The sequence below is a fragment of the Astyanax mexicanus genome, chromosome 14, assembly GCF_023375975.1.
Source record: "Astyanax mexicanus isolate ESR-SI-001 chromosome 14, AstMex3_surface, whole genome shotgun sequence".
Classification (NCBI taxonomy): Eukaryota; Metazoa; Chordata; class Actinopteri; order Characiformes; family Acestrorhamphidae; genus Astyanax; species Astyanax mexicanus.
The window spans coordinates 18,579,140-18,597,239 of record NC_064421.1 but is presented as its reverse complement, the minus strand read 5'-3'; the positions used below and the strand labels follow the sequence as shown (position 1 = coordinate 18,597,239).

The window sequence follows — 18,100 nt, the reverse complement described above, 5'->3', positions numbered from 1 at the left end:
CACACCAGTTGTATGTACAGTACAGTATATGAGCACAGTGGGTCTGGTCTGTAACAGGCCAGCTTAAAATAGTCAAATGCACTACTTTAGAAGGTGTGTCTGAATATTTCTGGACACACAGTGAAGTCTCTTGTGAACATGTGAAGATCACAGGGTCATGGTAGAAGGTGATTTGTATGGTAGGAGTGTGGGATGGGCCAAAGCCTACATCTTTCAAATGATAACTGCCCTCATCCATCACTGCTTTGTGCCAGCGGCGCTCATTTATCACAGGTTTTTTGCCTGGTATCACCTGGAACAGAGTCAAAGCCAACAGTCGTGAAAACCGCCCTGATAACTGCCCCAAATCCTTTAAGAAAGGTATTCATCTTGTGTCCCTCCTGCACTGCCCTGACAGAGATGCGCTTACCTCACTCTCATCATTACTCTACTGTAATGTAAGGAGGAGGAGAGATTAAAATCAGATATCTTCTCCAGTGCTGTTCCGTGTTACAGGCAGGGACACTCTACCGCAGAAGAGGACAGAAAAAAGGTTGGGCTAAAAAAGCTATATTTTTAGGCCAATTTGAATGCCCTACTTCCTCCTGGACTGTAAGGTATGGAAGAACAGTTTTTATTCCTCCATGCAGATGTGGAGCATCTCTGTTAATGTTAACCTGCTTTCATTCACTTACTCTAATTTGTACAGTACCAGTCAAAAGTTTTATTTTTTCCTTTTTTTGGTGAGGTCCTGATGAGCGCCTGTTTCATCATAACATTTGACGGCGTTTGCGACTGCATGTTAGGATATTTTTTTCTTTACTTAGTTGAGGATTAAAACATTATTCAAACAGGGCTATTCACAGTATACCAACTCTACCTCTTCACAACTTTACAACTGATTCTTAAGGCACAGCTCTTAACAGAAAGCCTGACTCTATTTCATAAAGCAAAGCTGTCATCTAAGCAAGGGGTGCCTCTTTTGAAGAATCTAACATATAAAACATATTCTGTTTTTTGCTTTCTAAATAATTCCATATGTTTATCTTCATAGTTTGGATGATTTAAGTATTAATCTACAATGCAATTTTTTAAATAATGACAAACTGAATTTAAGGTGTGTCCAAACTTTTGACTGATAATGTAAATAAGTAAGTAAATGAGATTTTACTGAAAATAAATCTTTGTATTAGTCTAATATGAGTTATTCTGTACATTTTAACTTAAAATAAAGTAAACAAATAGTTTTCATGTGTTTGTAAACTGAAGTTCTTCACTGCATGTACTTATAACAATAAAGAAATTCTTTCTTTATTATTTACAATTAATCATTTGTAACAGGCAAAATTAGGTCATTTAAACTAAAGGGGACCTAGGACATCATACAGTGTTTTCTTTGATACTGATTTTTTATTAATAATTTATTATTATTATTTTACCCCATTTTATATCTAATTTGTACCCAATTCTCAAGTTAAGATAAGTTATTAATAAAGACACCACCAAAATACTGAAATATGAATGAGAATTCTTGTAACGCTCAACCCAGTGGATGTTAACAGCTAAAATCCCGCCCTTCAACAAACAAAACCAATCAGTATGCTGGTTGTGCCAAGAGCAGCGGTGTGTCAGTGGCGGTGGGTTCCCGTGGGGAAGCCCTCCTTGTTGCAGACATCTGTGAAAGCGTTGTAGCCATAACAAGATGAAAAATCTGTTTTTTTTGTATATTGAATCAACTGCCAATACAGACATGCACTCCCCCCATCAGTAGTAGAACATCCACATGTCTCCTCCGATACATGAGATGTCCACCCACTCCTGAAAAAAAGCATGGCCAATTGTGCTCTCTCAGACTCTGGCTGCTGATGGCAAGCAACATTATCTGGGTTTTAAACCAGTGATCCTCAAGTCATGTTTCTTGGTATAGTTGAATAATGAGAGTATGATATGTGAAACTGACCAACTGTGAACCTAAAAACACTGTTGTAATCCAGAGTAACCAAAACATTCTCATTTTAAAACCTCAAAAACTATTAGGTAACAGTGTTATGTATGAGGCTGCAACCTTCAGAGATCCTATTTCTTGCCCACATGTGCCATCCTTAATATGCCAGACACTAATTCTAAAGATTCCATTTGTGCCTTATGCTTAGCTGCACCTACCTAGGAGCTGAAACAAATAAAATGTAAGTTTTTGAAGTTCTTTTGTAATTTGCCATATAATCGAGAGATGATGAGGGAATTAATAATTGAACTTCCATAGAACTAGAAGTTATGAATGCTCTAACGTGACGATTACCTACAGTATGACGTGACTGCAGCTAGAGCTGCTTCACAGGCTGTATATTTGAGCTCCGGCTGCAGAGGAAGGCTTCTTGGCAGACCAATGCTGCCAAGGGTGTTACGAAAGTCACGCTACACTTAGCAGCGGCCCATTAAACGAGACACACCATATGCAGTATTTACACTCCCAACATTTACATAAACCCAGCCGACTAGCAGAAGCCCTAGTGAAAGCTGACAAAACGATAAAGTGTGACTGCAATGGGAGAATATAGTGTTGTTCATCTTGCAGAGCAGCTCATCAACTCCAGACCTCCAGGCTAGTAATGGGATAATGGGCTGGCTAGTATTTGAACCAGACATTGTGACCACAGCTTTTCCTGTGCTAGTGTCCACAAAATGAGAGCTCAAACTTGGCATGGCCTGAAGTAAAAGTCAGTAAGGCAAACAGAGATCTGTGCTAGGCTAAAAGCTAATGTTAGTGTTTACTATCTCACCACTTCATTGCCCTCTTGCTCAAAAACACACTGGACAAAACACAGGGCAGCAACACTACAACACCACGGTAATAATAACTCCAAAACTGTAACAGAATTAACACTATGTCAATTTATTCTGTGGCTAAATAAAAGGGTTATAAACCAGTTTACAGAACTATATAAGCATTTATATACTTAATGCAATCAACATGAGCACTCAACAAATCAAGCAATCAATAAATGCATTTTTTTGGCATCTTTCAGCCAAAATGAGAATAAGTCTGTGCTCATTTCTAGTAAAGTGTAAGGTGTCAATGCATCTCTGAAGCACCTGCACACTTAGCACTTCATAAAACCATGCCACTCCTGTCAAATATATAAATGACTTGGAGCGTCGTCATAAATTAAGCATTCAAGCCCTTACATACACAAATGGAAAACACACTAACACACACACACACACACACACAGGCAGCTAACGAAGGGAGGATATCAGTTTTTCCCCCCAATATTTAATCTGACATATTAGCATAGTGGCACAACACCTCAATAAGCACTCTCTCCAGCTCCACTCTGCCAATCTGTATTTAATAGATGTGTGTCAGACTCATTAGGTTTGCACACTCTCATCATGCAATCATTCCAGTTCTGATGGAATAATGGGGAAAAAAACGCAAAGATTTGGACAGCTTCCCCAGGAGCATGATTCGTCTGACCTCTCTGTGATTAAATGCAAATGTGACACCTCCATTTCTTCTCTCCAGAGTGAAACCGTTATGGTTCAGCTAGAGGACAACCATCCACCATCACACATCACCCTACACTCCTAACAATCAAGTGCTGGAAAGGGTTTTCGTTGAAGTGATGCCACATAGAAACGCTTTTTATCTTTTTTAGGGTTTTTTATTATTTGATTCTGAGAGTGACTCTTTAAAGAACCACATTTCTAAATAAATGTGAGGGGCATTTTAGGTCAAATGGGTCCATTCCCTTATTGTTTCTTCATTGTGTTTATGTGGGTTCGCAGTTGTAGATTTGAACAATAATGCCTTTTTTGTCATTTTATCTCTGCACACCACATTAAGATATTTAAAATGAACTTTAATTTAACTGTTGCTTAACAAAAAAAACATGGATTTAATTAGTTGCTTTTCATGGGAAGTCTCATGTCTTATGAGAAAAAGTAGAAACCTGGACTAGACCAGAAATTTCAGATTAGACTTCTTAAGATTATCTAATAAGTCTAACCAGTTATGTTGGACGAGGTTGGCAGTAATGTTGGATGAGGCTGATAGTAATGTTGGACATGGCCGGTTGTAATGTTGGACGAGGCTGGTGGTAATGTTGGATGAGGCTGATAGTAATGTTGGACATGGCCGGTTGTAATGTTGGACGAGGCTGGTGGTAATGCTGGATGAGGCTGGTAGTAATGTTGGAAGAGGCTGGGGATAATGTTAAACTAGGCTGTTAGTAATGTTGGATGAGGCTGGTGGTAATGCTGTAAGAGGCTGGTGGTAATGTTGGATGAGGCTGGTGGTAATGTTGGACGAGGCTGGTGGTAATGTTGGATGAGGCTGATAGTAATGTTGGACAAGGCCGGTTGTAATGCTGGATGAGGCTGGTAGTAATGTTGGAAGAGGCTGGGGATAATGTTAAACTAGGCTGGTAGTAATGTGGGATGAGGCTGGTGGTAAAGCTGTAAGAGGCTGGTGGTAATGTTGGACGAGGCTGGTGGTAATGTTGGAAGAGGCTGGTGGTAATGTTGAAAGAGGCTGGTGGTAATGTTGAAAGAGGCTGGTGGTAATGTTGGATGAGGCTGGTAGTAATGTTGGACGAGGCTGGTACTAATGTTGGACGAGGCTGGTGGTAATGTTGGTCGAGGCTGGTGGTAATGTTGGATGAGGCTGGTAGTAAAGTTGGTCAAGGCTGGGGATAATGTTGGACGAGGCTGGTAGTAATGTTGGACGAGGCTGGGGATAATGTTGGACGAGGCTGGTAGTAATGTTGGTTAAGGCTGGGGATAAAGTTGGACGAGGCTGGTGGTAATGTTGGATGAGGCTGGTAGTAATGTTGGACAAGGCTGGTAGTAATGTTGGAAGAGGCTGGTGGTAATGTTGGATGAGGCTGGTAGTAAAGTCTGAGACAGGCCGAGAAAGGACAGGTCTGGGACTCATAGAAAGGTGGGGAGTGTGTGTTGTTGTGCAGAGGGGGGGGGGGTGAGGGTGGAAGGGGGGTACTTTTTTGGGGGGGTCTTACCCCCACTGTTCCATGGTGCCTTGCGAAAGGAGAGCGGGCAATGTCACGCTCGATTTCCTCCTGCTTCCTGCCTGACACATCTGTCTTTGATAAACAGCTGGCTAACTGGGACTTAGAGGATTTTTTGGAGAAGGGGTGGGAGGCATAAGGGGTTGGGTGGGTATGAACTGACTGCACTCTTGGCTCTCAATCTAGTCTTTAGAAAGCACTAAAAGAGTGTGTGTGTGTGTGTGTGTGATATCAAGCCAGTGCTTCAGACTCTTCTGAAGTGGAAAACCCATCTGCCTTTTTCTGCCACCACTCCCTCATTACAATCTAATCAAACAGAGAGAGCCTCACTGTTTCATTAGCAGCTGATTCTACAGTATCTCGACTTAAACACACTACATTATTCACAAGATACTCATCACACAACCATAGATACTGCAATGCCATACATAAGCCTGATTACTACAGAGGTACACCATCATACACTTAAAAGTAGTGTACTCTGTGAGAATAGCATAGAATTTTGGTTTAGCGACCCGGGTAATGTTTAGGGGTCCTTAGGGTGACCCCTGGGTTCTTGTGCTAGGAAAAAATGATGGGACTAGACAAATCTAGAAGAAATGTTTAAACTAGCTCACAAAATATCAACTACTATCAACTACAAAGTAATAAAAAAAATACTTTTTGCTGTATTTATAAAGTAATGTTGTTTTAAGAATAAACACAAAAACCTACCCTCCACAAAACACTTACATTATTTTAATAACATGTTAATGTGTTTAAATTGTCTGTATAGTACTGTGAACATACTGTATATCAGCTGTTATTTAAAACAAAGGTGAACTTCTGTCTATGGATACTAAAAAAGGAAAAAGGGCGAAACAATTCACCCACACAATACAGACTCAACATTATTATTAGATTAAAGTCAATAACCAGTTTGGACTCTGGTCATGCTCACTTTACACCATTTACCCTTTCTCTTCCAGACCTGCTCTACCTCACCATATCATCTCCTGTTATCAGTGCAGAGGCTGCTGTGCAGCTGTAAAGCTCCCGACTCATTCCCACAGGCTCTGTACAGAACACAGCATTTCATGACACTATTTCCTTATAAAACGGAAAGCTGTTGCTGTAAAAAGTGCTACAGAAAAAAAAAAATACTGCAGGCTGTGTGTCAAAAAGACAAAACAGCAGAGAAAAGTACACAAATAGGATTATTTTTACACTTCAAAAAGACACAGTACCTTTACTTTTACAACTTTGTAAATTTTATTATTTATGATTTCTAAAAATCTAAAATAAATGAATTAATAATTAATACCTTTTAAACTTTGAACACAGACTGCCCATTGTCCATGTTCAAGTACCAGTTAAATTAAAAAAGTCAAAAGACTCAACGCAAAATCTGAAGATTTAGTAGCTTTGCATTCAGCAAGTAATGACAAACACCAGTTTATTTTACAGGTAGAAGTTCATGTTCATGATTAGAATAATAATTAATTATTACATTCACGATTAGGAGATTTCTGAAAGCATACTGTGAATTTTCTAAAGGCACTTTGGTACAGAGAGAGCAGAGTCAGATGGTGGCAGAGGCTGAAAACTGTCTAATAATAAATTAAGAATAACGACAAAGACCTATTTCAATTCCTCACATTCAAAGACAAAGACCGACCTATTCACCAGTTGTAAGAGACACAGATGGCCTCCACCCTTAACCCACTGAACAGCCAACGAAAACACACATACATATTAGTAAGCACACATGCCTGGAGCAGTGGGCAGTGAGCATTTGGGGCCTTGCTCAGGGGCACAGTGGCACAGTAATTACTGACACACAAGACATACGTTAACCTAAAATTAAATTTCAGCTTTTTTTTTACAGGGTAACTCATGTTTCAGGTCATATTATGCACAAACCATCATATCATATCCTGTATTACTGCATGGTACATGCACCTAGTGCTACCTGCATCGGAGGAGTTTTCCACTGAGATTACACAGGCTTTAACTACTAATAATGTTAATAATTTCTGCTATTACTATTATTATTGTAATTTATTATTATTATAATAATATAAAATACTATTATTATTATATCAGCACAGCTGAACATATCAACAGCCATACAGTATATGAAGGTACAGTTTCTGTTCATCTATAATGGTAGTGATTTTGACCAGAGGAGGATTGGTCCTCCCTTATGAGTCTTAGTTCATCTCAATGTTTCTTTCCTTTATGTTTTCATGTGTTTTTTATTTTGTCTCTTATTACAGGATTTCATTGAAGCTGCTTTGTGACATCAAAAGCAATAAACAAAATAATCTGAACTGATTATTTTAACAATTGAATAATAAACTTGTAGTTGAAGGGACTGACCTCTGCCTAACTGTCTCTACATTACAGCAGTCCCTCATTCGGCTTGTTCTGAGCCTGAGTTAATTCAGGGTGTGCACACAGTTGTTGAGCGTGGTCAGGGAGCTCAGGCTTAAGGCTCTCTTTATCTTGGCTGGGCTGCCGGAAAGTAAACAGGATGCTCATTAGACAGGCATCATCACTGCAGTACACTGCAAAGCAGCATCTGATAGACTCTCCGGTTCTCTCTTGAGGAACAGTGGTCTGGCACTAATGAGGTGAAACTCTCATAAAGTAATGTCCTGCACTACCATTACCATGACAGGGTACATTATCAAGCATACACTTGTGTAAGAACCAAGACAAACTTCAGGCGAACGCAACTATTTCTGTTTAGGGCCAATAATATCATATTAATTATGCCTTTGGACAAAAAAAAAAAAAGCCAAACGTTGGCAGATACTGACATCAATCACTGAGGTTTTGTCATAAAATATTTATTAGCATTAAAAAACACAAGTAAATCACTCTTGTGCTACAAATATTAAAAACTCATCATATTCACAGCGATTCTTCATCACATTATTCCTCTATTCTAGCATCACATTACAGCCAGCTTGGGTGGTGGAAGGTCACACGTTCAGTTGGATGTCAGATACTGTCAAGTGTGATGTCACTTTGTGTGCTTGGGAGGTGATAAAGCAGACCCCTTGAGCACAGGACCCCAGTTAGACTAACCGCAAGACATATCATGCTGTCCGTTCACAATGTACAGTGATGTAAATGAATAATTCAGAGCAGTCCCACAGCTCCAACATCCTCCCAACCCTGCAGCTACTTACTGACAGCTGCAGGAGGCCAGCTCTAGAACACATCATTGGCTGAATCCGAGTCTCCTTCTATAGTGCTGACATCGGGCGAGACGTCGTCCTTCTGGACTGACGGCAGCCTGACTGACATCAGCCCCACACCTCCTCCCGCGTGTGGAGTTAGCTCAGCTCCTGTGGGATAAACAGACAGAGGTTCATTCTTCTTATACTGTGTGCTATTTTTCATCCATGCTATGACACCTCTGGAGCAGAGAGGGTAAAGTGTCTCGCTCAAAGATCCAGCAGATCTTGAGCAGTATTGAACGTTTTGTCTCTGTTAAGGTAATAGATATACTATGATACTTTACACTTATCATTAAAATGCATTCCCAGCATGACCAGATGAGATCAAATTTTACTTGTACACCACTTCCATTTTACTTCCAGTAAACAATGGTTTCTCATTAAAACTGTCCTGCTTTGAATAGTTTAAAGGCATTCCTGTAGCAGATCTATTAGAAAATATGACACAGATTTAAATCTAAAGGGAATAAACTCTACTGCTCTCATACTGGTAAACATGCACTAGTACCCGATAGAATATGAAGCCAGAAAATGCATTCTGTTTACAACTGTATTAAAGGCACACTATTGGATGGATTTCTTACAGTTCCCTTTAGCCATGCGTGATTGTTTAGAGCACAACCAACCAGCGAAAATTACGGAAAACGGTTTGTGCACTGCATGGTTGAAAGTAAAATATAATCAGTAAAAAAATTATAGGGTCATCAGTCAATGCAAGTCTAGACAGATACACTAGATTTGTGTATTTTATGAATAGCAAATGCGACTAGATCTTGAACCGAATTCAAATTTATGCCGCTCATTATAAAACCCACTTTAATCTGCACCAAATGATGACAATAAGCTACTTATTAAATAAAAAATACACATATCTGCAATGAACTTCACTTACAAAGCCAGTTTTCCAAATAGTGAGCCATGAAAAGGCAGTTTATCTAGCTAGCTATATAACTAACAATCTAAACAAACATGTCCACTAGCCACTTAGCTATCCAAAAGACTAAGCTCATAAAAAAAGTGAAACTAAAAACCTTTACAAACAACGACTACCATAGTGAAAGCACAGACATGCACAGAAAGATGGTTCTCGCCATTCAGAGAAGGTTTGCCCAAAGTTCACACGTGCACGACTCTTTTCTCAGTCGAGAGCTCTTTTCCTGTTCCTTGCCTGCTTCAGCTCCGTCACAATAAACCTACATGTCTGCAGCTATTGCTATCATGATTTTAGAGCTGCTAGCACCTTCTGCTAACCTTCTGCTGGGGATGTTTCCCTTATCTTATCTTACTTTACTGTAAAGACTGACTTTTACCATGCCACAGGCTGAGGCACCTGAATTTGCAACCACGTTTTTTCCTCTACAGACAACAAGGGCTGCCGAGAGAACCTTCACTCTAACTTGTAATAACCCAATTTAGTCATCTAAAACAGAATGAAACACATTAATTTACTGAAAAATGTGGACAAGATTTGTCTCTGAGCACCTCCAAGTGTAGTTTAAATGGTCAGATCGTAATTCATTCACAATGCATTGTGGAAGTGTTAACATCTGTCTATTTATGCAGAACAGTGAAATACGAATTTAATCTGATCACCAAAAAAGCATGTTAACACCAGGTGCTATTATTTATAGATGTTATCATATTATATTACATTATACCACAGTTAGTTTTGACCCTGCAATGTAATTGTCTGAGAGGCGTTCTATGAGTGCCATTATCAGCCAGTAATGCACAGTAACTGAAGCTCTCCGTGTATTTCTCCACCACACACAGGTAACCTAGCAACGATACAGTGCTTACCAGACAAATTAATATAAAACGTGGAGTGTTTATAACCAAACAGATCATATTTTCTCATCTTCTTTAACTCAAAATCTTTTAATAAACAGAGATAATGGAACTGTGGTATAATCGTAATAACATACTCGAGGTTTGTGCTATAACGTGTAATATTGGCACTGCTGTGCTGATCTACGGCACTCGGCCTGTGACTGCAGAGCCCATATTACACATTATAGCACAAACCTCGAGTGTATTTTTGCTTAATTTTACTATTTTTCTACTTGCTTCAAAATCACAGAAAGTAAAATGAAATCAGTCTAGTGATTCCATACCATTGAGTCCATGTTCATTATACATATTTATACTGTAAACACGCCAACTGTCGTATAGTTTTTTTTTTTCAACACTATTTCACCAAACTTTTAAACTTTGAGAGGTTATGGCACCTGTTGTAACATCTTTACACCAGCGTTGCATAAGCCGTACAATGACTCTTTCAAGTGGCAAAACAAACAGGCATCAGTCAGCGTCCGGTGCTTGGAAGAGGCAGGAGCCGGAGGCCACGCAGGCACTTAGCCTGATCAATGGGGCGTACAGAAGACGGAGAGGAGAGCCCGGAGAGAGGCCACCCCCCGCCTGCCCTGATACACACTCACACTGATCAGCTCTGGCACCACAGCCTGTGGTGCAGCTGAATCACTCCGAGACAGCTACACAGCGCATCACAGTTCAACTCTGTGCTCTTCACAGCATTAAACACTGTTTACCAGTCTGTGGAAAAAGAACTGAAATGAGGTTCAGGAGGAGCACTAAAGTCTAAAAATAACCTGAGGGAAAATGTCACTTCAAAGTAGGGCTGGGCAATATGACTAAAACTCAAGTCACGATATGCTTCAGATACGCAGATAATGCAGATATAGTTTTTTTTAAACAATAGTATATTTTATTGGTTAAATAAAAATATTTTGTGTACATTCCAATGCCACAGTAGCAGATATAGTTTTAATATATGATGAAATCATGACTGTTTTTTACAAAGTCAAATGCTACAGACCTGCAAACTTCATGTGGGCTTCAGGTTAGCTCAAGAACAGTAGGGTGTAGAGAGAGCACCAGGAAATGGGTTTCCACGGCTGAGCAGCTCCATCCAAGCCTTACATCACTAAACACAATGAAAAGCATTAGATCCAGTGGTGGATCCCGTTGCCAATAGACTCTAGAGCAGTGGAGCTGTGTTTTCTGGAATGGTAAATCATGTTTCTCTGTCTAGCAATCCAGTGGATGAGTATGGGTTTGGGAGTTTACAGGAGAACGGTACTTTTCAGATGTTGGTCTTAGGCCCTTAGTTTAGGAAAAAAGGATTATTTTTCATGCTCCCTATTTTGTGGGAACAGTTTAGAGATGGCCTTTTCCAGTTCCAACTTGACTGTGCATACATTATATTGCCCAGCCCTACTTCAGAGTGCAAGGTGTACATCTGAAAAAGAGAAATTTAGTACATTTTCTTGACCCAAACTAAACTGATGAACAAAACAGAGCTGGTGTTAAACGAATGCAGATACATGTTTATATAAATTCAGAAATTCTTGCTTCAATACTAATCAGAGAGAGAATGTAAAACTTGTGTGTGACAATACTGGGTACTCTTCAAAGAAAACTGATGCAAGGAAGAATAAACACGTTTTATACTCTTTTTTATCAAACACAGACATACATAAATAAAGATTTGAAGAAATGATACTAAGTCACTGATAAAAACAGCATGATGCAGTAATAATACTCTACATGGTGGTTTCAGTTTTAGTTTGGGCTTTACAGGATCTTTTTTCTGTTGCCAATGTTGACAGAACAATCATTAATATTGAATGATATCAGTAATAAAGTGGCAAATTAGTGCTGGGGGATATTACCTCAGATCAATAACAAAATTAATTGAACTTCTAACCTTGAGTTTGATAAATAAACAATTATTTTATTAAACTATGGACAAACACATTATTTTTGGTACAAGCTGCTTGGTTGACTGTTTGTGTGCAGGTATTTGAGTTCTCATTCATGTTGCCCCATGTTGCTGAACACAGTAGCAGGTGTGTAAGGGGCAGTTAATAAACACAATTTAACACAGTGTGTTAAACAAGATAAACATTGGGGCTGGAAGGTGTGTCCTGAAACATCTGCACAATATATAAAGTAATCAGTGTGCATTAAACAGGTAAAATAGGCCAAATTCAACGTCTAAAAATACAGGATTTTTAAAATTGATTTATTTAAACTAGGCTTTGACCTGCCTGGGATCCTTGAGAAGTGTGTGTTTGATAGCCTACTGTTTCTAGCATGATAGAGCTAAAACTGTTTGTGCTGTTTGTGATGTTTATATTTCACAGCACAAAATTAAATTCTGCAGAGAGTATAGTAAGAATTTTACAGTGTAACAGAATAAAAATAATAAATAAAATTATGTGGGTGTGGATATGAAACACTAAAAAGCTCTAAGAGCACCTGTGAGCGGATGTATCGGAACCTAGCTGCTGTGCTTTCCTCAGAGCGCGCTAGCTGCTCAGGTAATGATTCATCAGCAGCAGCTCGAAAAAAGGGGTGACTGACTTCACATGTGTCGGAGGAGGCGTGTGCTTGTCCGCATCCTCCTAGGGTCGCAGGTGCCACTGGTGATGGGGACGCACAAAGGGGTGGGACAATTGGATATGCAAATTGGGAGAAAATGGGGAATTCAGAAATAAAATTATATAAAAAAAAAGCTCTAGGAACCTGCTGAGCTATACGTATCTCTCACAGCTAGATATATTATATATTATATACATAAATCACTGTTCTCACAAACAATAACAGACAGGGTGCAGGAGGGGTCACTGTTTGAAACAGGGGGCTTCAGGAAGCAGCACAGCCTCCTCTGCACGTCTTTTGCCCACCTCACCGCATGGTTTCATGGCAACACATCCATGGACTAAAAAAACAGCCTGGCCGGTTTGTGCTGAGCAGATGGACAAAGAGCAGAGCAGAACAGAGCTGTCTCGCATGTGGAAACCCTGCAGACTATAAACACTACATCCATCTACAGCACCTCAGGGTGAGAAGAAAGAGAGAAGGGAACACAGTGAGGGAGATGTGCTGGAGAGAGTGGGAGTAGAACCAGTGGAAACAAAACTACTTTGAAGCCTGAAATTCATGTAAACAGCCCTTAGCCATGCAGACCCAGATAGGCCTGATATGGTCCTGATGACGAGTTCCACAAAACAGCTTTCATAAGAAAATCTGCCATAAAAAACAGATTTATTAAAATAAAGGAAACTTTCTCATTTCTAATGTTCATGTTTGTACTGTCATTTCCTCTTTAATCACCCCGCACATCAGTATTGTACTACTGTTTTGTGTCTTTTGTCTGTTGTATTGTACATATAGTGTCTTGCATTCTTTCCATTCATTCATAATTATAACCTTATTTTATAATCTATACTTGATGTAACTTGATGGAAAATAATGTAATTTCAATTCTCTGTATGTCCTGTACATACGCAGTATTGACAAAAAAATACTAGAAACTTAAAACTAATGGTTTAGCTACTACACAGCTGACATAGATGTGCAAATGAACTTTCCAGTTGCTAAAATTGATTATTGCCGATATAATCAGTGGAAGCAGTGGAACTGTGTTCTCTGGAATGATGATGCTCCATCCGATACTTTTTGGGATGAGTTGGGGATTCAGGGATGGTGAGGTGAGGTGAGGTAGTGATAGCCCAGCATCTTGACCACACAAACACTGTTGTCGCCGAATGCAATCGAATTCTGATAGCAAAGCTCCAGAAAGTCTTCTCTGGACAGTAGAGACAGTAACTCCAACAAAAGCAAGATAAACTCTTTTTAATACCTTTGATTTAGGAAGAAACAGTGAGTGAGCAAGTAGATCACAATGTAAATGTGTCACATGTTTTTTTTTTTACATAGTTTTAATCTTCAATGATTAAGGGACCAATAGAATTCATTGGATGCTCCTAAAAGACTTGGAAGAGATTAGTTTCTCTTTACACTGACGTCCATTTAAGGATTTATGCTGTAAAGTTTCAGCTTCTGTTGTTTTTTTGTGGCAGTAATACAGAATTGTTATATTTCAAATATGTTAAATATGTGTGAAAAACATATAACATTTTTTTGAAATGCACAATTTTAAACAAGCTAGCATATACTGCATGTCATTTATGCTTCAATATGTGATGAATACAGCTCTGGAACAAATAAGAGACCACTTAACAATGAAGAGTTTCTATGATTTTACCAAATTGAAAACCTCTGGAATATAATCAAGAGGAAGATGGATGAACACAAGCCATTAAACCAAGCTGAACTGCTTGAATCTTTGCACTCAGGAGTGGAGGAGAACATGCCAAAATGCATAAAAACTGTGATTTAAAACCAGGGTTATTCCACCAAATATTGATCAGGTTATTTGATGTCTAAAAGATGTGCATCTTTTTTTGTTATTTCAGCGATTCTCATTTTCTGCAAATGAATGGGAGAAATGTTGTCTGTAGTTTATAGAATAAAACAATGTTCATTTTATTCAAACTTATACCTATAAATAGCAAAATCAGAAAAACTAATTAAGAAACTAAAGTGGTCTTTTATTTTTTTCCCCAGAGCTATCATATATCATATATTTTAATCACTGTCTTATTTTAAATGTTTTACCTTTCTATGTTTATGTGTTTCTTTCTATGAGTTATGGTGTTTGTTTTTCTGGTCATGATAATTAACCTCATGCTAAAGATGCAGCAGATGAAAAAGATTTGAAATGTTAAAAAGACTAAAGAACCATTCATGGAAAAGTTTTTAGGGTTCTTTGAAGGCATCACACCAAAGCACTCTGTTGCTTGTGCGTGTGTGGGGGTGGGTGGGAAAAAATAGAGAGAGGGAAGACTGCTTCAAAATATTTCCTAGTATCACTGCTTCAAAGAGAGCGTCTCCAGCTCGCTCTGCCCTTTCTGCTGCTCCTCTGGAGACCGCCACGGCTGCTAGTGGCCTGCCAAGCTTTTGAAGTGCGAGTGCACAGGCAATGATTTCACTTTCTATGTGGGCCTTAGCAAATATTCACAGCTGCGAGGAAAGATCCAAAACAAACCAGGCGAGAGCAAGCAGGCAGTTACTGTCGCTGAGAGAGGATCGCATGAGACTATAATAGACATACAATGGACTCTGTGCTGCTTTTTACATAATTCATGTGTTTATGAGGCTCAGAGGCTATTCTTTTTGACTGTGAAACACAAATAATAGAGTCAGCATTTCCCAGAGGGGCAACATACTTTTATACCGAAAATATATAGAATGTATAGAGACTAAAATGCAGAAAACAGCCTAAACTATATGGACAAAAGTATTGGGACAGTTGCTCATTCATTGTTCCTTCTGATATCAAGCGAAAAGAGCATTAATGAGGTCAGGATGTTGGATGATCAACTCAACTCATTCATCCACAACTCTTCGACTCATCCACAAGTTGTGGATGGAGCACCATAATTCCATGAGTTCCACTGCTCCACAGTTCAATGCTGGGGATTTATACCCCTCTAGTCCACACATGCCATTAAATAGGCATGGTGCTGATGGGTTCATGTTTATCTATCCTATTCTATTCCATTGATAATACTTCTCTATTTGTTAGCAATGGATGAAACTTAAAGTAGCTGAATGCATTCATTAGAAGGGATGTCCACAAACACTTGGACATACTGTATTATGAACTTATGTCACAAATACTGACACTTAGTCAGCAATAGAAGTAATACAGCATGTTTCAGAGGCATATATAAGACATTCAATTAAAAACAGGAATATATTGTTTTAGAAATAACTGGAAAATTGCAATAATGACTATTTGTGCATGTGGGATAATAATAATAATAATAATAATAAAGCATAGGGTATGGGATGTTCTTGTCCAGTTGGCTCATTTTGACAAACATGCCAAGTACTATACTTTCCAGACTACACCAGACCTTAATATTTTAAAAAGTATATATAAATGGAACTTTCTCACTGGTCTTATATATCTGACGTTCACAAAACATGACAAACAGGTCGATACAATTACCTCCACAAAATATCCTGCAGAACAGCTCTAAAAACCCTAAAAGCTCCATTTTTTATTGATGCTTCTGCAATTTTGGGCTTGCACACGTCAACTTATCAGTTCAAAACGCTGCTCACCACTAACCGTCCACGTCCACCCCCCCTGCTGTTCAAGTATTAATGCAAGATAAGAGAGGAGCTACATTCAGGAAAGTAGGCAAGACGGAGAGCGAGCTGGGATATTAGCTTCCTGCCTCACTTATCAGGATAAGCTCCTGTCTGGAGTTGAGGAAAAGCCTCTCGACAGTAAATACTTGGCAAGCACAGTGTTAAATTTGTTCCCATGCCCTTGCAGCCACTGTGAAACTCAAGGACGGGCTTTGAAGTGGCAGGACAAATATAGTGCGATATGCAGCGGCACTTCATTTGAAATGCGGTATCTGGCGAGATCAAAGATGGGACATGGTATACCTTCAATCAACAAATAATTACCCAAGCACTCAACATGGACGGTGCGCACTCTCAGCATCAAACAGTACAAGTGCAAATAAGAACCATCAAAGCACACTTGATTCTCATGTTATCGGATGTTGTGATGCTGAGAGACGATTGCGGGTAAAATGTTTATAAGCTGATTCAGAGGCATCATGTCATTCTAAGCCTCTTCTATTCTTATGATATATATGTTGGCACGAAAAGGGGCTTGCTATTTTTACAGCCTTCTCCACATACTCATCTCTCACAGCTAATCTAAAGGCCAAATCCATACTCCTCCTCTTTCCCCAACTCCACAAACAAACAGGATCAAAGACATCACAGCAGTGCTGTGTAGGGAAGCCCTGATCACGCCAAACACATTAATTTACTTTTTATACTTTTAACAGATTTAATACTGTTGTTTTGGATTTAAAGCCCGGTTGCTAGACAGCAGTGTGGTCCAAAGAGTTCAGTGTTTTGATTGTATTAAAAGTAAACTTTCTTTTACTTAGATTTTATGCATATGGTGGGTTTATACTATGAAAATATAAAAAAAAAAATCCATAATTCCTAATTTTATTAGGACTCCTACAGCAATAATTGTAACAATCCAGAGGTACATACAAAGAATGTTTTTCACTGTAAAAAAACATTTGAAGCTTTAATTTATAATGAATATACATATAATACATATTTTGTGTAATCAAGTGTGAACCCATGCTTCACCAATGACAATTCACAACAACTTTTGATAAAGTAATAAAACAGCATAAATTCAAACATTCTAACTAAAGTCTAACTTTCATCGTTTCACGCCATTTTTTTCACAACTGGTTCAAACTAACTGTAATAGTATGTGTATAATAAAAGCTTATATAAACATGCAATATATAAACATTAATATAAGTTACTTTTCATTGGTGTGTTCATTAGACTTATCAAGCCTACCTAAGTTCACAATTAAGGTTTTATGCTGCAAACTGATTTTTTCTGTATTTTCTAAATTTGAAATGCATCAGTTTGACCAGTATCATAACAGGAGGGTTAAAAACTGTTCAAATATATTCTGATACTGTATCAGAACATACTGAAACATAATGAATTGTGCCCCCTGTATCCTGATCCACATCATACTGCCAAGTTCTTGTCAGCACACTCTGTACTTCATACAGCCCTATTCTGATATTAATATCTTCACCTCAAATACAACTATTTTTTTAAAACAATTCAACTAGTCAGAATTTAAGAAGCTGACATTTTACCTGTTTAAATGCTTCAGTAACATCACTTTAATTAAGTTTTCGACACAGTTTCTTTTGCTATGATTTGAAGCAACTTCATCCTAGTGTCCTAATTCTCATATTTCTAGCCGCTCTAAATTCCATGAAGTTCTCCTTTTTCTCTGCTTTGAACTCACTGTTAAGCGTGTAAAAGCCACACAAGCGTGTAAAAACCATACAGTCATATTTTATAAGTGGCCCTGTGACTTTCTTAACTGTTGAACCTCGATGAAAAGCAATTACC

The 18,100-nt window shown here is 38.6% G+C and overlaps 1 protein-coding gene across 6 annotated transcripts in view; it reads right to left on the bottom strand.

Moving 5' to 3' along the window:
* Positions 1 to 7,819: 7,819 nt before the first annotated feature.
* The window catches only part of kiaa0586 (KIAA0586 ortholog), a 159,531-nt gene continuing 149,250 nt past the window's right edge, over positions 7,820 to 18,100 (bottom strand). For all 6 annotated transcript variants that reach the window (XM_007251920.4, XM_022672971.2, XM_007251921.4 and 3 more), the window contains one exon: positions 7,820 to 8,344. In XM_007251920.4, the coding sequence (XP_007251982.3) occupies positions 8,208 to 8,344 (137 nt within the window). In that variant the 3' untranslated portion in view covers positions 7,820 to 8,207. The remainder of the gene's footprint in view (positions 8,345 to 18,100) is intronic.